This window comes from Clinocottus analis, unplaced genomic scaffold, assembly GCF_023055335.1.
Source record: "Clinocottus analis isolate CAN_PGR_092001 unplaced genomic scaffold, fCliAna1.0.p SCAF_19, whole genome shotgun sequence".
NCBI lineage: Eukaryota > Metazoa > Chordata > Actinopteri > Perciformes > Cottidae > Clinocottus > Clinocottus analis.
In genome coordinates, this window is record NW_027175920.1 from 12,392,175 (window position 1) to 12,413,243 (window position 21,069).

The 21,069-nt window shown below is 43.2% G+C and overlaps 1 protein-coding gene across 2 annotated transcripts in view; it reads right to left on the reverse strand.

Annotated features, from left to right (window-relative positions):
- Positions 1 to 239: 239 nt before the first annotated feature.
- The window catches only part of LOC137789973 (zinc transporter ZIP11-like), an 89,183-nt gene continuing 68,353 nt past the window's right edge, over positions 240 to 21,069 (reverse strand). For both annotated transcript variants that reach the window (XM_068583869.1, XM_068583868.1), the window contains exons 6-10: positions 16,175 to 16,342; positions 7,056 to 7,125; positions 1,624 to 1,722; positions 1,324 to 1,482; positions 240 to 1,190 (exon numbers count right to left, since the gene is read on the reverse strand). In XM_068583869.1, the coding sequence (XP_068439970.1) occupies positions 1,112 to 1,190; positions 1,324 to 1,482; positions 1,624 to 1,722; positions 7,056 to 7,125; positions 16,175 to 16,342 (575 nt within the window). In that variant the 3' untranslated portion in view covers positions 240 to 1,111. The remainder of the gene's footprint in view (positions 1,191 to 1,323; positions 1,483 to 1,623; positions 1,723 to 7,055; positions 7,126 to 16,174; positions 16,343 to 21,069) is intronic.

Below are 21,069 nucleotides of genomic sequence, written 5' to 3' on the forward strand. Positions count from 1 at the left end.
TACCCCGTAGCTACATGGAAGACTTGTTTCCTGGAGCTGCCGTTCTTCGTCACATGTTCACCACGAGTTAGTTCTTCTAGAAGAGCCGTTTGTCCTGTGGAGACTGATGGATCAGGATCAGCATGAATAACTCTCTCAATAACTCATAACATATATATTCAACAGTCCTCTGATTCTAAATGCATACAAAAACACATCTTATCCATTTTTTTAAGTGAACCACTGGTTTTAGAAGTTAAATGAATACTGGTCTAGAGCTGCATCACCAGAGATAAAAACCACAGCAGCTTGTTTGATTTGTCTCTGAATGCCTGCAGAAAAAACAACTGAGAATCACTTGGTTGTTTAATTATGTAGATACTTCACATGTTACTCGGCGTTAACTTCAGCATTTAGATAATTAGACATAGCCCACAGCGTGCGGTTCTCCAGACTGGCCTGTAGATGGCAGGAGACTATAAGAAGAAGAAGAAGAAGGCACTGCGTTTGGTCGAAATGGAGACCGATGGTTTGTTATGCTGTCAAAGAGGATGGTGTAGTGTTTGACGATGAACAAGTCAATAAATAACTGTTATCCTTGTAAAACCCAAAACACACACATAAGAAGAACAATCCCATTTAGAAAACTTAAGGAAGGAAAATCTAATCATTCCTTGGCAGTCCCATAAATTACCAAATCAACCAGAGTTATTGCAATTATTATGAAAAACAAAACGAAGTAAACTAAAATCATTCAACTTGTGTGACTGGGAATGTTTGATTTGAAATTAAATGAACTCAAAATGCCATATGCTGTCGTCAAGACATTGACAAGCTCATTCGTTAGTCACAAATTCATTCTTAAATTAGAAGAGAAAGAAGAAAAGCTGCGCAATGAAAATAAAACACATTAAAGATAACTTTTCCAGTCACCTTCACAGCTGGTTTTACAAAATAGCTTTGTTTCTGTCGTCGCTGCTGATTTTCAAGCAGCAACAATTCAAACAGAATGGATGAAGAGTGTTTCAGGATAAAACACTTCATTTGGTCCCCTTTTAAAAAATAAAAAAAGTGATGCCAGCAGCACAGCGACGACATCGCGGCTATCGAGGGTTGTGTTGCGGCGGAGAGCTCAGCCCAGACCCACGTCCAGTGACATCATCACCACGAAGCCCAGGATGGAGGTCCAGGATGCCAGCTTCCCGTTGCCACTGGTGACACCAAGATGGGGCGACAAATCGGAGATTAGTTTGAGACCGATGCTGAAAGTATATACTTATGCTATGAACGAGTCACCGCCGGCCCCACCTCAATCTACATCGAGCCCTTTTCTCCCCGCCTCACCTGAGTTGAGCCTCTGGTATGATGTCATCGACCACCACGTAAACCATCGCCCCGGCAGCGAACGCCAGCGCGTACGGCAAGAGAGGTTCCGCCAAGACGACGGCGACGGCGCCGAGCAACCCAGCGATGGGCTCGACCATGCCGCTCAGCTGGCCGTACCTGAAGGAGGACGAGGACGTGGTTGTGTGAACACATCGGTACTCAGCCCGAGTCTTTGATAATAGTACTCTCTGACAGTGTTTACACACACACACACACACACACACACACACACACACACACACAGTTGTTGTTCCCTACCAGAAGGCTCTCCATGTTGACATGCCTGAACCCCGCAGCGGCAGGCTCACTGCCAGGCCTTCTGGGAAATTTTGAATGCCAATACCGATGGCCAAATTTCTGAGGGGACAAAAAAAACAAAAACATCTATTTTTGACAAACAACAACCTACCTCTTGAGTTCCTTGATTTGGTGACGTAGTTTAATGACTAACCAACAGAGCATTTCGCCTGACACGTTACTCTCGACCAGGCATTCAAATATTTAAGTCTAGCTTCTGCATATTTATGAACGTCAACAGTAAAAACATATACATACATGTTCCTGAAGCCAGAAACCCACAAAAAACACATCTCACCTGATAAAGGGAGGGAAAAAAACTAAGAATCTTGAGGCAGGCTAGCGACCGAGAGGCTAAGCTAAGTGTATCACAATGTTGACACGCCCACACAGACAATGCTAACATGCTGATGCTAGCAGCTATCGCGATGTGTCCATCATCATAGTTTAGCATGTACGGCTGATGGGAACGACATTAGTTCAGCAGGTATTTGGTCATGAGGCAATGTTTTGGAGGTTAATAAAGAATAAATATTTCCATGGCAATCCATTCAATAGCTGTTGAGATATTTCATAAACAAATAAAACTGTCAAACTCCCACGGAGGCACAAGAGGAAACATCAGGTAATCCACAAAGAGACATCCTCAGGGCACCACAAATGTCTGTCATCTGGCATACAAGACAAGAGAAAACCGTGACCTGCAGGTGGCGCTAGATAAAGTCCAGGGATCACTAAAGTCATTAGAGTTCATCATCTGGGAACTACGAATGTGGATGCAACACCTGGTACCAATCATTCAAGTAGATGTCGAGATATTTTACAGAACAAGTGAAAATGTTGACCTGCTACCAAAAGAAAGGATCACCCACGTCATTAGGGTTCATCCTCTGGGCACCATGAACGTCTGTACCAGCTATCAGGGCAATCAATCTGATAGTTGTCGAGACATGCGGCTAAAAAACACAAATGTCAACTTTATGATAGTGCGAGAGGAAATGCCAAAGGGGCGCCAAATGCAGGAGGCTTCATCCTCTGGGGACCAGCAACGTTGCTCCAAAGACTTCAGTCTCCTGCTCGTGTTGCTGATTTTATTAGGACCTCTTGAGCAGCGATGCAGGACTGTGTCGTGGAAATGTTCACTTGATAGGATCAAGTTGATTTTGATGAGGTAATGTTTGTCCTCAGAGAACTTTAATCCTGGATTTGTGCACAAAACAAGAACCATGAACCATGACGCGTTTTAAGCGTGATGGATATTCTGGCATGAAACGTGAAGTGGCCAACGATGAGGCCTCGGTCAACTAAAAATGTTTGAGCTTTTGTGCATTTCTGCAGCCAGATCCGGATCGGTACTGTATCAGAAATGAAATAGTGTACAGTCAGAAATATATGAGGAGGATTAGCAGCAGACCGTTGCACAACAGATTTCGTTGCCCCTCTTATCTCTTCCCGATGTCAACAATCCTGCTCAATGGTGCAACGTGAACTTTTAACCGCCCACTTTAAAACTGACCAAATCAACCTCGAACCAAATACACCTGACCTCCCTCAGAGAGAGGAACCGATAACCCGTTGAGGAGTGACTGAGTTTCTATTTTCAAGAGGTGAGTTAATACCTATTAATGTTTTGTATTTTTATTTCCATGTGTGACTCAGGAAAAAGTTATTATGGTTATGTAGGAATTTAGAAATCTGGATCTGAAATGTTTTTGTTTGTTTTAACACAATTTTCATTAATGTCATGAACCACTGCACTTAATGTAATCTGGCACACGCATCCCATCATTATCTTTTAAAATGTGTTTTGATGCCGATCTGAATCCAGATGTGACATGAAATGGGTTATTGAAGTAACACGTTAAGTAGACGAGGAACAGTACGTCACACACACTTGCTTATTTAGTGCGTAGTGCCTCTTACGATCATGACATTTTGTAAGACTGGTTTGCATTGTGAAGTGTACGTACTGCTACATACCACTCTTCATACATGTCTTTCAATATGAAGCTGAGACCAGCAGCTGGTTAGCTTATCTTAGCACAGAGGCTAGCAAACGGCAGGAAACAGCCCTTCCCTTTAATTACATTAAGCTACACAGTATGCACAGAACACCGGTCTGCACTGGTCCATACAATTAGTGAGCAAACAAGTAAACCAGCTTCATGAAACTGTCCTTTGCTCATCTTGCTCTCAGAAAGACAGCGAAGCAGAACATGGGCCAATCGATGTCTCCAGAGGAGCGACTAGGGGAAGTTAACAAGTACTCGGCGGCGCTGTTCACTTCAACACACTGGCACGGTTTTGGAATCGACAGGTAGAAACATTCACCGCCCAAAGGCAAACGCACGTCTGTCTTTTAACTTAAAGTGGCTTGAAGATTTTGTGACATGTATAAACCATTTAACGGTTCAACCCTTTGGTTGATGAGCAAAACACCTGCAACATTCCCATGAGCCTCTGCTGCACTTTGGGTTTAGCACTAATTTACATGACGTCAACATGCCAACACGCCAACACGCCAAACTAAGACAGTGAACTTGGTGAACATTACACCTGCCAGGAATCATCACGTTAGTGTGGCCATTGTGAAGATGTTAGCGTACTGATGTTAGCGTTTAGCTCAGCGCACTGTCGAGCAAAAGTACAGCCTCTCATAGCTGCTAGCCATGCTAGCCCTGCTGCTAGCATGGCGAGAGACTTTAGCCTTTTCAGAATCATGTCAATAAAAAAAGAAAAGGTACATAATACTAAAATATGTTTGTATTTGTATGTTCTATATGGTAGCTTTGAAGTAACTTTGTGCAATGTTCGACTTTCTATTTTTATTCCACCAGTAAAAGCTTTTATTTGGAGAAGACTCGAGCTGAAAAACACTGCGTCTTGGTCTCATGCATTTATAACTTTGCCCTCAGCGCCCTGCAAAGCTACTCTGGACTCAAGTCAGCTGAAGTGCTGGATGTTTACAGAGACCAAGTCTTGTACAGCGGAGGGTTAGGCGATGTTGCCAGCACTGCAAAGCAGCTGAGCTTCGCGCTGGGTGGGCTCACCTCGGTGCCCCACGCTGTGGGACTGGGCGCTCTGGTCATTTCCATGATCTTAGAGACAGTTCTGAACGCTTCGGGCAAACGCACCATGGGCACCTCTGAAATGTTACAGCGGGTGTTTGGCCACGAGAAGGCCAATGAGGTGAGACCCAGATCTTTCCTGGGTTTGGGAGGTTGGGGAGGGGGGGGGCTACTGAGCTCGTCTAATGTTGTCATATCTATGTGTTTAATTCATGTTTTAGTATTTCAAAACGAATGTCTTCACTTTCATGATCTAACAATTCGTGATATCAAGTTTCTTTGATCAAAAACTAAGATTAGCTTTTATGAATTTCACCCGACCAATCGTCAACGCTGGAGGTCCGAGACCTGATGGAGGAGTATCTGAAGCGTCTGCAGATCAACTTGGGGAGACCAAAGCTTCAACTAGCGGAGACGCTGCAAATAGAGACGGATCTCAGTGCCCAGCTGACAAGACTTAAGGTGTTATATTCTACATTCTCATAGCCAAAAATAAAACAATTAAAGCTTTTAAACTAAGCCGACAACTTTTGAAAAAAAAAAAAATATATGTAACTCTATAATATATCCATAAACCTAATATATATATATATATATAAATATATATATATATATATATATATATATATATATATATATCAATATCAATTGATTGTATTATGCTGTAAATCTCCTTTCTCTTTCTAAGAATTCCATGCTGATAGACGAACATATGCACACTCGGTTTCTCAAGCAGTGGGTGAACGGAGCGGCCTTCCACACCCAGATGTTGATCCATCAGGCTCGTCTGGAGGAGTCAGTCGGGTCCAGAGCCATACAGGCCGCCATGGTTTACCAGCAGCAGCTCAACCTTCTCCTAGAGAAATACAAGAGCTTCCTGAAAACCGTCATAGTCGTGTTGGATGGCGGTTACAGCAATCATTGTGCGGGGTGTTTGCGTTGCTGCCTGCACTTCTTAGAGAACCCGACTTTCTCTTCGCAAGTTGACTGTTTCACTTGGCCGCAGTCTTGGACCGCCTGTGTCCCTGTAAGCGAACTGATTGAAAATATGTTTTCTAATCCTCAGATCGCTTGGGCAAAGAGGTACTTCTCAGACTTAGCAGCAAATGTTCCAACTCTTGTGAGCCAAAACGGGACCTTTCACGTCCAAATCTGACATCAGACCATCGATGTTTGTGAAGCCGTGAGGCCGGCAGACAAGAGGCCTCATGTTGATCTACATGAAAGGGCTCACACTATATTTGAAGTTCAGATAACACATGAAAGATTGAATGTGTTGTAAGTTTAAAACAACAACGGTTTAAGGGAGACTTATATCTGGTTGGAAAATAAGAAAATCTAAAGTGAGCCAAACACCTGCCGTCTTTCTCCGTCACTTCCATCCTGTAACCACTAGATGGCAGCAGCACACAGGCAGCTGCCATATTCTCTCCAGCTGGCAAACCTTAAAATGACCACAAATCAGCTGCTTTTTTTGTTGTTGACCAAATACCTGCAAAGCTAATGACTGTACTTTGTGTTTAGTGCACGGCGTGTTAGCGTGCTGACAATAAGGTTTAGCTCAGAACAGCTGTGCTGTAGCGCAGTCTGACTTTAGTTGTCTCTGACGGGGTTAATCCCAGACGGTGATGCATCAATAGACATTCAGTACCTTCACATCACATTACATAAAAAACACTTTAACCACACACTTGTATTTGTACGCCGATGGATAAACTACATAAGCAAACAGTGTTTAGTGCTGCTTCACAATAAAATACGCTTTTGTATAATTCCATTGGGCCGACATTAAATCACTGGTGAGAATGTTATTGGTGCCTGCTTGATTTTTGTAATGTTTCTCTTCCTTCAAGTGATATCCGTGTTCACTTCAATCCTCTCTAATGGCTCCATAGAGGGAGCAGCCCTTCACACACCACATCAGCCTGCAGTGGGCCAGAACGCCACATGCACTGCTTCCTGCAGTACTTTAATGTAGCCACTAGATGTCAGCAGCAACATGCACAGATATGGGTAAAGACTTAAAAGATGAGCACATTATTACCATAACCTCAAAATCACCAAAGAATAATCTAATCCCAACCATATTACCTTTGTACCTACACTTAACTATCTCAAGGCTGATATTCAAACCCCGCCCCTAAAAAAAACAACACAATTAATAATCAAACGACCAGCAAATGATGTAGGTTTGGAAAACCAACCACAGGTCGGCTGAACTCATCCTGGTGGGGTCAAGCGGCTACGCTTGACAGGATGCCTTCTGTTTTTTCCCTCCATAATAAACAGTACGATTGTGTTTCTTTCCCGTGATGTCAATCTTACCTGGCGCTTTCAAAAGTAGCCGAGGTAGTCTTCCCAATGGCTCCGAATCCAACTCCCACAGCCAAGCCCTCTGCAGACCGAAAAAGAACAAAAACACACAGACTATTGATCCTTTGACTTCTCGCAAGCAAAAACACAGTGTAGGAAAGCGGCAGGAAGAATGTTGGTGAATACGGGTGGAAAAGAGGATAAAAAAACACACCATGGACCTGCAAGACACCAGATTGACTTCACATAGGACATGAAGGCTTCGGTGTGCTCCCTCAGACATAACACTGTGATCTTCTTACACCAACAGTGTGGATCTCTCCGAGGAACGCGCTGGGTTCTTTTATTTCTGCTTCTGTGCCGTGTTCGGGTTCCTTCTGACGAAACCTGCTGCCGAGGTTTCGTCAGGAGGAACCTGAGGGCCCTTGTGGACCGTAGAAAGAAACATATTTGGCGGACTACGGCTCCATATCTGAAGTTGTACTTTTTTACTGCACAGAGCACGAAAACCGAAGAGCTGCCGTACGAGGGACGTCAACTGTTCCCTCTCCGCACGCTCGTGTTGGTCGTGACCGGCGCCCCGTCTCGCCTGGTGTCCCATTTGACTCATTTGAAAGGCCCGTCGCCCGTCATGGATGCTGAAAGTACACACCGTTCAAATAGAAGAGGGAGGGGGGGGGGAGGATAAACGGCAGCCATGAGTGTAATATTGTGTTTTAGAAGTACATAATGTGTGCACATGCCACTGGATGACCAGCAGTAGCGGCGCTGAGAGGCTGAGCGACGTCTGGTACATGTGTACGTCTACAGTAGGCTTCTATGCTAAAACATGCTGATTCCTCTCACATAAGAGGGAGCGTTTGGACGTCAGGTTTAATCACCGCCCCACTTACAATCACATGCAACCCACGCCGAGAGCGGCCCATTACGCCGACGTCGTTATGAAGTAAGAGCTCATTTTCCGGTGTTGTCGTTCGGCCCATTAAAATGCAGACACGGCATGCTACGCTGACTTCCTTGAGAACATGGCCCCTTCCAGAGCAGCCTTAAGACACCTTGTACTTTCATTTAGCTCCTTGTTACAAAGCAGTGAGGTATTTAATATCGTAGTACACAGAACCCAAAAAACTTCTTTTTTTTAAAAAAAACACAGGCTTTAAAACAAGAGAAACAAAAGTGTAACAATATTAGAATCATTGCTGCATCACTCGACTGAGGCTGACCGACACAAAAGTCACACAACCCCTAATCCTCTCCCTCTCCCTTTCCTTCTCCCTCTCTCTCTCCCTCTCTCGTTGTTCTCTGAGAAGTTCACCTGGAAGTGATGCAATGTTTGTTATATTTTTGTTTGAGAGCTGCGCCGGGCTTCATAAAAAAGGCCTTTTAATAGCCACACTGCTTGTCAGCAACAGGCCACGAGGTAAATTAGGAGCCGATTTGGCTGTTCTGTGTAATTTGATCACTTTGGCGTCCATGCATTACACCACTTGTGACTTAGTGTGAACAAAAACTCCACTTGCGTGTTCTTCGCCACTGTTTTCAGACGAAGGGAATAAACGCGCAAACTTTAAAAGTGACATATTTCCTCGTTAAAGAAGTGCGAGGGAGAAGATCTAGCTCATGCTGATGTGAAGAGGGGCTCATGTGGTCAAGTCACTGATGGATTTGAAAGTGGAGTTTGGTGTGGCGCGAGAAGGAGTGTTTAATTGGGTAAGCCCGATTGAGCCTTGGGAGAGGGGGATGAGCGGTTACGACCTCACAGAACTTATTGCATAACTGCAGACTTTTAGTTTTGCTTAAACTATTCCTCTTTTCTTTTGGGAATAGAGTCAGTTTCCTGCAAGGATAACTTTTAAGTCTCCAAAGTATGCATATTACATGGTCGTAATTAGCTATCTCTTTCAGCACCTACTTTCCATTCCTGTGTTTCCTTGCTGTATTCTCTCTGTCTCCCTCCTTTCATGCAATATTAATAACCTACATCGAGCTCCGCCTCCTTTAAAACAAGACCAAGATAAAGATAGGGGTTAAGAGAACATTTGAGAATTAGGCAGAAGCGTAGAGGGACAAATCAAGAGTCCATCCAGATGGCCCGGCAGCCATGGACTTGGCTAGAGGCCACTTCATCATAATCTAACGACTGCCATTACCTCTGAGAACAATGCACACCGGTTATAATCCCCTTTCCAACGGCCCCGTAATAGGCGGACACACAGTGGAGCCAAAAAATACCCTTCAGTCACACAACGTGTCCCCTTTTACAATATTCATCTAAATCCTCTGGAACCGTCTGTAGTGCCACAGGGCCGGTGGAAACTCTATCTGCACCGAGAAACCTTCAACTGGCTGTGAATAAAACACGAGCCCAGAGCGTCAGCGGTTGGCATTTTGGCACAGCTGGTACGGACCAGAAGTTTTGAAAATAACTTAACTGATTGAGAGACCACAACAATTATTTTTCTTCTTGGTCCAAGAGACAGTAAAAGGTCACCGGGGTCAACAGTAAGGAGTCGTCTAAACAACAGCTGCTCACCTGTGCTACTGATCCACAGCTGGAAATGTGAGCTGGGGGTTCGTGAGTGGGGTTTTTTTTTGCGATTTCCACTGAGCTGAAAGTTTTTGTTCCAAAGCAGAGTCCAGGGCTGTGTCGAGGAGCCAACTTTCACTCGTGTTTCAGTGTTTTGCTTTGCATCTCACGGCAGTCAAAGGGAATATCTCTTTTCATATATATCTAATATTTCGGTTTCACCATTACTGGTTGGACGGTCCACCGCTTGGCCCCTGGAGAAAACCGCTTGCATGGATTGTCATTAGCTTTCCGTCCATTCGCGGTCCCCAGAGGGTGAATCCTAATGATTTCTGCCCCTCCGGCGCCACCTCGAGGTCAACATTTGTTTTGCTTTTTAATGAAACATCTCAACTGCCCTCTGAAGGGATTGCAACGCAAGAACTCCATGGCACTTCGAGATTGAATTGTTTGGTGATCTCCTGATCTTCCATGAGGTTGACATTTGCGTTTTTTGTGTTTTTTTTGCGTGAGCCTCCTCAGCAACGACAGCATTGGATGGATTGCCGTTGCATTTGGGAGCAGACGCTTCGGTTCTCTTCAGGAGGAAATGTATTCACGCCGGTGATCCCGTCTTCTCGCGACGCCGACCCCGTTCAGTGCTGATTAACAAATGCTAACGTGCTACGCATCACCTGCTGAAAGAAAATCCCGGTGAGCATGTTAGCACGCCGACGGCAGCGTTAGGAGAGTCATTCCTGCTGGCGTGGTGGTAGAGATAGAAATACACAGCAGCTCCGAGTGACCTTCATTATTCTTTAACAAAGCCTTTCACCCCCCGTACGCGTCGGACAAAGGGCCCTGGAATGATTTGATGAGCGTGGAAATGGTGTGAATCACACTCGCTCTGACCTTCACATTCACCAGATCACGTGAGGCAGCGCTCTCTATCAACGACGAAGAGTCCACGAGGGGAATTACATTTCAGAAGGGGGGTGTTTGTGTGTCCCTCCATTCGGGTTTCACGGGCTCAGAGGATCTATGTCGAGGACCGTTGAACTCCGAGACACTCACCGACGCCGTACGACAGACAGGTTATTCAAAACAATCACCATTTAGGTCATGAAACGTGAAGACAGGTTGTTTTCATTTGGTTTTTTTTAAAGCAAATGCATTACATACAAACATCGGTGTGATCTAAAGAACTTGTGGGTCTTTTGTGTGTTTTTAAGTTTCTTTAGAGGAAACTTAAGCGCGTGTTGCTGCGTTTGTGCGTGTTTGTGTGTTGCAACACATGTTTGTGCATATGTTTGTGTTGCTGCACATGTTCGTGTGTGTGCTTGTGTTGCTTCACATGTTTGTGCGTATGTTTGTGCGTGTGTGTTGCTGCACATGTTTGTGTGTGTGTTTGCGCATGTGTTTGTGTGTGTGTTTGCGCATGTGTTTGTGCGTGTGTTTGTGCAAGTGTTTGTGCGTGTGTTTGTGTTTGTTACAGCACCTGTTTTTGCATGTGTTTGTGCGTGTGTTTGTGTTTGTTACAGCACCTGTTTTTGCATGTGTTTGTGCGTGTGTTTGTGTTTGTGTATGAGCGTGTGTTGCGCGTTTGTTTGTGTGCATGTTTGCGCCTGCAAGGCGGTGGATCCGATCTAAGTCTTGCTCTATGATGTATGCAGGTCTGGCGATGCAGCCCTTTAGTCTCAGCAGCAACTCATTTCCATCTCACTGTCCTTTAATCTCTCCTCCTCGCTCTTTCTTCACTGAGTCTGCCATCACTGCGCCTCCTCTCTCTCAGCTGTCGAGCTCTACCGCAGAACTTCGGCGTTAAGTTAATTTTACTCTTTTCATGCTGTTTCACACGTTTGCCAGTGAGATGATGTTACTTTCGAGCACATCAAAGTTTCCTTTCATGGCTCTTTGTGCCGCTGCTTTTTCATCCTCCCGCCGTCCGGGGCAGTAAAGTGTCTTTTTTTTTCTCTCTTCCGAAATGCACAGTAGCCTGGATAATAGAAATGCATCTAACATCTGGAGAAGAACCAGGATAAGATGTATACATGACCCAAAATATAAATATCCTACACCTATGCTTCAATTCTGATGAAAAATCACATGTCATATTCACTTATATTTTAATACTGAATTACAGCCACTTGGTCAGTGCTCCTTTGTATGAGTCAGCCAAGTTAATGTCAAACTCCTCCCCCCTCAACATCGCGGTTTTAGCGCGTATCTTCTTGTTTTGAAAGGAACCGTGCAAAGCAGCGAGCACATATTGACACGAGATGTAGTCTAGTGTTCCTACATTGTTCCATCTACAACAGGCTTGTATTAGACACAGGCGTACCTTCCATATTTCCTGCTTCATTTTAGTGTATACTTCCCTGTTTTCTAAATCTAAATCCCCACACATTTTTTAATTAACATGAATGTATGACACGACTGTAGCTGCGCTGAGGGAGTGTCAAGGAAATGCACATTATGCTGAATTTATCATGTGAGCTTTAACCGTAGAGGGCCACAAAGTGTATTTTTTATTTATCAGCAGAGTCTTTATTTCTTCATTGCGGACCTTCAAATATGATCTTTTTCTTCCGGTCGTGTTTGTGGAAGTGGCTCGTAATGGTTTACGGCTGCAGCTAAGAGTTTCATTATTTCCTCAATCAATCCTTTTTGTGATGTCTTGAAATTGCTAGTTTTATTCCACCAAGACTTCCGCTTACTTCTATGGATTTACATCCTGTACAACCCGATCCAATGGATGTGAAACGATTGGCATATTTAGAAAGGTACTGATAAGTCCTGAACAAACTCTCTCACTTATATTCATGTTTTCTTTTGGCATCGTTGATAATTGTACTTTAAGAATGTGATTGCATCATATACAGAGTGAATTTTTTTTCTCCCTGTTTAATAACTTAAATCCATGAAAATGACCTTGCTGAAAAACAAGAATATAAAAGAAGAAGAAGAGTCTCCCTTCTTGCGTTTCTGAATAATCTCCAACCCTATTTCTCGTAATATGATGACAGTAATGCTTCTCTCCTATTCGGCTCAGAGCAACTTCAGGCGGTAGCTGTCAGCGACCTCGCTCCGTCCATCACACTCACAGGGATCAGCCCTAATGGTGTGGAGAGAGGACGGCAATCAATCTCCTGCTCAGTCGGATGGACCGTCACCAAACCTGTGAGGCGGCGACGTCTTTGCAGAGTTCAGAGCCTCTTTTTAAGATCAGTACATTGCTACGCAACGGCAGTTTGTGTTGTTCCAGAGAAAGGAGAACAATGCAGTGACGCTGCCAGGCGGAGGGGCTTATGTTCACGCCGGGACAGCGAGCTGTCAAAAAAAAGAAAGAAGCGCACTTAAACACGTCCTAGGAAAAAAAGTACTCACTTAGAAGGACATTATTTTTTTTATTTTTTTTTCAGCACCGATAACAAACTGCTTTTGGATTAGTATTAAAGCCTGAAGCACAATTTTCATGTCAATTAAACCTCAATTATCAGCCCGAATCACAAAATGGGCTCATCACAGGGTGGAGCCACTAAGAGGAAGGATGCAACGTCGTCCGTGTTTCTAGCTGATGTTAAACTGAGTGAGGAAACACTTCAAACCAGCCAACAGCGTCCAAATGACACAGGCAGTGAGGAATACAAGCGGACTTCAAAGTATGGTAAATATGACTTTCTTCTAATATTATAATCAATGATACAAATTTAAAAATGAGCATGAAAAACATATTCCCTTAAAAGGTACAATGTGAAGCATTTAGGAGGATCTATCGGCAGGAATGGAATATACAAATTAATAAGTATGTTTTTTTTGTTGTATAATCACCTGAGAATAGGAACTGTTGTGTGTCCGTTGCCTTAGGCGGAGGTGTTTATGTCAACATATCTGCAGAGAGCGCCCTCTTTGTGAAATCGCTACCAGTTTCAGTTGGTTTGAATCTGAACCTCACCGCTGGAGGGCCGTCAAACCCGACGCATCGGCCCTTTAATAAATCAAACTGCCAACTGAGTTTTTTAGGATCGTCAGACCTTTTTGGACACAAAATATTTGGTCAGTCACAACCCCAATGTGTCGCTGCATGTGTTTAAAGTGAGTGTGTGTGTGCACATTCAATTCAATTTATTTTGTATATCCCAAAATCACAAATGCAAGATTTGCCTCGGAGGGCTTTACAATCTGCATTCATAACATCCGTTTCCCAGGACAGGGACGTTATGTGTATTATGCATGCATGTGAATGTTTGTCTGATCATACCTTCATAAACATGGATGTCTATATGAGTGTGTTTGTATAGGTGCAACTTATGTGTATGCGGTGAGCAGTAAACAGTTCTACTTAGTAATTAATTGTCCTTTCACTTTCAAATTATAATTATACAATATACAGCGCCGCCATTTATTCTCCTCCTACACGCGCGTGTCCATATTTTGTATTTCATTCACACTTCCTGTAGCAAACAATTCCCCCACACTGTGAACATGACGTGATGTTCCTAACAAACGGATATCAGTCTTGTGTAAATCATTCAAACTAGTTCACCGCATTTTGTCTTTAATCACAAAGGCGACACTTTGATGAGTGAAATCGATGATGGTCAACCAAGTTAAGATGAGATTTTTGGCTTCATTGTGAAAAACACAGGGGAAACGGGCTTTACATCTAGTCTAAAAAGATTATTACCAATTTGACATGCACTGTCTGAGCGGGATCTATAGACGACAGCTCAGCCTTTGAACAAGACGAGAACAAAAAGTCCTCATTAACCTTTTAGACACTATGAAAGTCAAACGTGTGACTCACTGACTAATGACTAGTTCACACTGCGCGACTGGATCAGAGGCAAACTCACACGCGGCGAACAAACGTGGAAACCGCCTCTTATGTGAACACAACTACACCACGCCTGCTGGCCCCCACTTCAAAACTCCCAATTACAAGGCAGCGCGTCGTGCGGTGTGCGCAGTGCAGCGATCTGACCACCGTGTGAAGTAAGTGTTGCGTTGGTTTGTCAGCTGCGAGAAATGTTGACGCTGTTAATTGCTTCCCCGCTGCCGTTTAAAGAACTAAATGAAAAATGTCTTACAAGAATCAAATTATCTTTACTACCAGACGCAAATGTTTGGTTCGCAGCTGTTGTTTTCATGGCAGACTCTAAATAATGGACGCCGCTCTTCCCTGGGCGTGGCCTTTGATGTCTGATGGCGCGTCGTTAGTCTAATAAGCTCATTAGACTCGACAAGAGTGGCAACTTGCTGACTGACGTCTGTGCGGCGTTCAATAATGCAATGCGTGTTCCAAGGAAGCCCCGCCCACTTGCCGGAGAAGTTTTTCAAACAACTAATTCGGAGCGAGGAAGAAAAAAGGGGTATTGACATTTAGTGAGCATTTCAGCCCGGCCGATGAGATTTAGTGCAGCATTGGGCTGGCCCTGTGCGCAGCCCAGCACCGGCCGAGTCTTTCCGTGAAAATTGGAAACTGTTTGGCCTTCATTGAGTTGTTGTTTGAATTGATTTTGCGTTTGTGACGCACAAGCTGGCCTCACTCCTCAGGTGTATCGAGCGGCTCCGCTCAAATGGTCCATTAGAGTTCTATATATATATATATATATATATATATATATATATATATATATATATATATATATATATAATTTTTAGGGCTGGACACATTTACGCTTTATACATGTGTTATTGCAGCGATCCATTAACGCCGACAATTATTTTGCAGAATCCAACCAATGACGGCGTGTATGAGCCTCCAGACGCACCGTGGTCAGGAGAACAACCAATGGTGGCTCTCACTGAGACCACTGGACATCGCCGTAACCACCGTTATCTCGGAGTTAGAGTTTGTACCGTAACCCCTCCGACAAATGCTCTTTAAAGACCGTAGCTTTAGCTGTTAAACGACGCACTCGGCGACTGCCGTTTCAACTGTTTCTCGCCTTGAAAATAAAAGCACTTTCTCCTAAAACAGGAAACCAGATACATTTGGCTTACGGCAGACAAAAAACACGCAACAGAAACAACAAAATTGATTGACTAACACATAGTTAATTATATTGATGAATTGTGAGCTGCTTCACACACGTCGGCTGTTTCTGAATTCTTTTGAACATTATTGTTTTTACATGGACAAAAGCAGGACTGGCTTGTCCATAAGAGGGACCCTTACTACTGAACGGACTGTTCATGGTGTTCACTGATAAGACAAATGCTTCTTCTGGTAAAGAAAACTGATTTATATGCTGTTGCATTGCAAATGCAAATGAAAGGGCCAGTGCGCAGCATTTAGGGGATCTATTGGCAGAAAGGAAATACAATATATATAATTATGTTTTCTTTGATGCATAATCCCCTGAAAGTGAAAAACATTGTGTTTTCCTAACCTACCACTTACCTACAGAAGGAGCAAACCCTGGCTCTAGATAAGTCGCCCATCTTATCCAACACGCTTGGCCTACAGATTACAACTGGTTGCAATCCGAATCCTCAACAAAAGATGCTCATTTCTGCACACTGGCCCTTTAAATTTAAAGTTCTAGCAAACAACCAAATCTGTAAGATTGACAACTTTCCCTCAGCAGCTGCTTTATACAGCCCTGTGACTCGCTCTCACCTGGGATGTTGTGAATGGTGATGGCGAGGATGAGGAGAACAATTCGTCGCCAGCTGCTTGCCGCCTGCCCAACCCCTTCGTGTTGTTTTCGTTCCGTTTCCTGTCCATCTGAGCCGGCCGAATGGGGAACTCTCCTCCTCTGGTACACCTCTCCGTTATCCATTTTATCTGCGCGACAAAAGGGGAGCGATGTTGAAGAGAAAAAGACGTAGACATTGTTCAACATTTGTACACAGACCGGCGTTTGTATCCTACGTCCCACGACATGCAATTAAACCCCCAACAGTTCCCTGGAACTCTTCCAAACAGACAATGCGCCCAATCACAGCCACTTTGCAGAGCGATGGGAAATGCGGGCAAGGTTTCAGATTCTCCTTTTCCATTCTTTCGTATTTTGTTTTTCATTCCGTGCACAATTGGGTGCAACAACAAGAATATTTTCAAGCCGAGACGGGCAGCAGGTTTTTTGGCTCGGCCTTTTTAGGCGAGCCAGTTTGGTGGCGACGGGGGAAGGCTGAGCGGCAACGTTCACAGCTGTCACACAGAGGTTGATTGCCCTGATCACTTTGCCCAACATCTTTCACAAATACAACGTCCCGTGAAGCTTTGCAATCCGCAAACAGTCATCTACAAGACATTTGATCAAAGAGGAAATCATATTACAAAAAGGTTTGTTATAGATGGAATCAGATGCCAGTGCCGTCTGCCTCAGGTGTGATTAAGATATAAAGTCAATAAATGCAGCCTAAGGAAAACAGCTACAATTCTCATCTGAAATTAAATTAAAAAAAAAAAAAAACGTCCTGGGTTTGTCTTTATATTAATCCAATTATCAGGATTGTAATCTCAGTTAACGTCATGAAAACAGAGTTAATGGACCAAGACAATCTAATTAGCACACTTCCCCGCAGGAGGTTGTACAATCAATATTACATTTGCTTGACATAAAAAAAAATGCTCATTAAATAAATGGACAAGCGGGGGGAGGGGGGTCCTCGTATCGTCCTCTCATGCCATTTGCAAACCAAAACACCAACCCAATACACCAGAAAGCACAACCGCTTTCAAGCATAATTGGCTTTTTTGGAGAAAGGGAATAAAATAAGCAATCGTACCAAATGCAAACCACTTACAACAAATTTGAAAAACGTATGATGCAACATGAAAGGTTACCAAAACTCATCTATATTGGTCTTTTTTTTTTTAGAGATATTTGTCAATTATCAATTGCAAATGTATTAATCTCCCTTCTTATCATTTCATTTGAAAACATGTACAGATACTATTTTTTTCTTTCTCTGTTTTAATTTAGCCAGTGAGCTTTTTAAATATGCAATGAGGTCTACCCACAAAGCAACAGCTTGGCCAGCAGTTCCCATTCCTGTGCACTGCAGAAGGTGGCAGCTGTGTTCAACAGACTGCAGCTGGTGATCAAGCCGCAAAAATCGCATTCATTGGCAGCCTGACCTTTTAAACTTTTTTTTTCCTTTTTATTCTTAAAATTAAATTAAAGTTATAATTGCTTTTTAAAAAGGTATCCATTTCTTAAATGAATTTAAACATTTAATCATCTCGGTGGTGCTACTGCAGGCTCCATAATCTTTACCTCTCCCCCCTGAAACATCCATTCCAATCACCATCTGCTTATGTCTCTTCCTCTCTTCTCTCCAAATCCTTCCTTCTATTTCTATCTGTCTCACATGCAATCTCAAACACAAGCAATCGACCTCTATTAATGCATTGCAAGTGTCTCGTTTTGCCATGTAGGCGGGCGTAAATTGGAATTATCTGGCGTGCAAAGGTCAAATGATCCAGACTATTGCTCGCGGTGCTTCCTCAGTCAGGGGATGTTTTCAAAGGCCAAAAGACCTAAATCCATTTGTATCCAATTGAACTTCCCAAAGTATTTAACCATCACAAAGGGCTGCGTGTGCGCACACTACAAAGGGCCTGTGCTCCATACTGAAAGAACCATGTTGTACATTTTCACGATATAACACTTTTACAATCCAATGCAATGCCGAGTGTGGCTGGCACAGACGTTTTGATTCAAATTGGTGGCAATTTACATGTTTTACTTTGCAGTGTCCTTACGTTGGATTGCTACCTTGTTACGCTACCTTGTTAAGCTACCTTGTTAAGCTACCTTGTTACGCTGCCCTGTTACATTACCTGGTTACGTTACCTTGTTATTTTACCTTGTTACATTACCTAGTTGCGTTACCTTGTTATGCGTAACAAGGTAGCGTAACAAGGTAGCGTAACAAGGTAGCGTAACAAGGTAGCCCAACAAAGTAACGTAACAAAGTAACGTAACAAAGTAACGTAACAAAGTAACGTAACAAAGTAACGTAACAAGGTAGCGTAACAAGGTAGCGTAACAAGGTAGCGTAACAAGGTAGCGTAACAAGGTAGCGTAACAAGGTAGCGTAACAAGGTAGCGTAACAAAGTAGCGTAACAAAGTAACGTAACAAAGTAACGTAACAAAGTAACGTAACAAAGTAACGTAACAAAGTAACGTAACAAAGTAACGTAACAAAGTAACGTAACAAAGTAACGTAACAAAGTAACGTAACAAAGTAACGTAACAAAGTAACGTAACAGGTAGCATAACAAGGCAGTCTAACAAGGTAGCGTAACAAGGTAGCGTAACAAGGTAGCGTAACAAGGTAGCGTAACAAGGTAGCGTAACAAGGTAGCGTAACAAGGTAGCGTAACAAGGTAGCGTAACAAGGTAGCGTAACAAGGTAGCGTAACAAAGTAACGTAACAAAGTAACGTAACAAAGTAACGTAACAAAGTAACGTAACAAAGTAACGTAACAGGGCAGCGTAACAAGGTAGCTTAACAAGGTAGCTTAACAAGGTAGCGTAACAAGGTAGCGTAACAAAGTAACGTAACAAAGTAACGTAACAAAGTAACGTAACAAAGTAACGTAACAAAGTAACGTAACAGGTAGCATAACAAGGCAGTCTAACAAGGTAGCGTAACAAGGTAGCGTAACAAGGTAGCGTAACAAGGTAGCGTAACAAGGTAGCGTAACAAGGTAGCGTAACAAGGCAGTCTAACAAGGTAAAATAATGTAAAATAATAATGTAATAATGTAAAATAACTACCAATAACTTTATCATGTAACAGTATGTAACAAGCGTGAAGTCAATGTTTTCCTGGGTAAAAGCCGTGTGTTTCTATTTTCATCCACCACTTTTTCTTGCCTTCCACGATGGCTTTTATGTTTCATTTTAGAGTTTGTGAGTGTGTTTATCTGTTTTTTTGTTAACTGATGCTAACACAATTACGTGTAACAATTAAGTAGATGCAGGAATAAAAATAAATTGAGCAGCACGGACTAAGAGCAAGAGAAGGTGTGTGAGCACAAATTATTTGAATAGCCCGACAATGCTGGTGTGTGTGTGTGTCAAAATTTACTTTAACAACCTGCGAATAAACTATGATTGTAATTCTAATAACTCTAATCAGTTCTTCAAAGTCAAAGCCGACGTTTGTGCCAAATAAATTCCCTACAGGCATTCCCGATGTTCTGCGTTCGCAAGAATGGTCCAGACATTTAGACAGAAGGGCCAACTAAACACACAGCACCTCTGGTCACGACTGGTGCAGGCGCGGAGGCATAACAAAAATTTAAAAGGTAGACTGGAGATGCAGTGAATCATGATAATGAGACATCACAGGAGCCACACACAGCAGCCCCGACCACACAACCTGAGCCCAGCACATTAGTTGTGGTGAAGTGATTTTCGCGGGACTTGAATATCAATATATCAGTGTTCTGATGTCAATGTTACCACAGCTACTGAAGCCGGTTTCAAGTGTCCGAAAGTGTGTTTTTGGGGGGATTATTTTCCGTGGGGATATATAAACATTTGGAGCACTAGTAAGTACCCCCCAGCTTCAGTAGTCTCTTTAGCTTTGAACAGCATGTGGCAGGATTCTTTGAAATGGTTTGTCCAGGTTATTAAGGACTTTGATGGCCCTGCAGTGTGGGGATATCTTTTGAGGTTGTTTTTTGGGGGGGCAGAGGAGGGGGATTGAGATTATCTGATCAGAAGTGCTGCTTTCAAGCCCAGCTGTTGTATTTCAGTGACTGCTCTGATTTGTCATTTGATTTGGGTAGACTTAAGCAGATGAAGGGAAAGGGCAGTTTGCTTGGGGAACCTTGAAGGTTCATTGAACTGTATTTGGCGAAAATATATTGCTATTTTGGTTCAAAGCAGATGCAGTTTTGAAGATGGTCACTGCTCACGATACTGAGGATTAAGGCAGTTTTTTAAAATCTTTCCAGAAGGGCAGAAGTAAACATTTAATATTGTTTGTTTGGCTCCTCCTCAGCTGGCTGCAGGTCCTTTACCGGCCACTTCCTTGTGGTTTGGTTCCTCTCGCCAGTATGCTAATTTCATGACAAGACCGGTGCTTTGAAACGTGTTTCCTGGCAGTGTGTGCTCGTTGACAACCAGCCAGGAGCAGGTTTTTGGTTTGCATCTATGCATTTCTTCTTATCAATTTGAAACCCATTCCAAACTTTGTCAGAGACAGTCATACGTAGCTAAAACCAGGCATTTACCATTCCAGCGTCTGTCTGGCTTTACGGGGAAAGTTCCCCTAAAAAGTTGAGTGTGAGAAATATCATCTGTACAGATGGTTGCCCTTCTCTCAAACATAATTGAACTATAAGGCATTGAGCTTTCCGTGCTCAGACAGCAAAAATGATAATTTGAAAACCTCAACAGCGATGTCTCTTCCCACAAATCATGACAAGGTGACTCAAGATAACCCACGGACTTTCTTTGTACTGAGCTACACCTGCCCACAGCAGTGCCACACAGACAGTTGCGTTGTTCTTCTGACACACAATGATGTGATCTGCATTTTCAGGA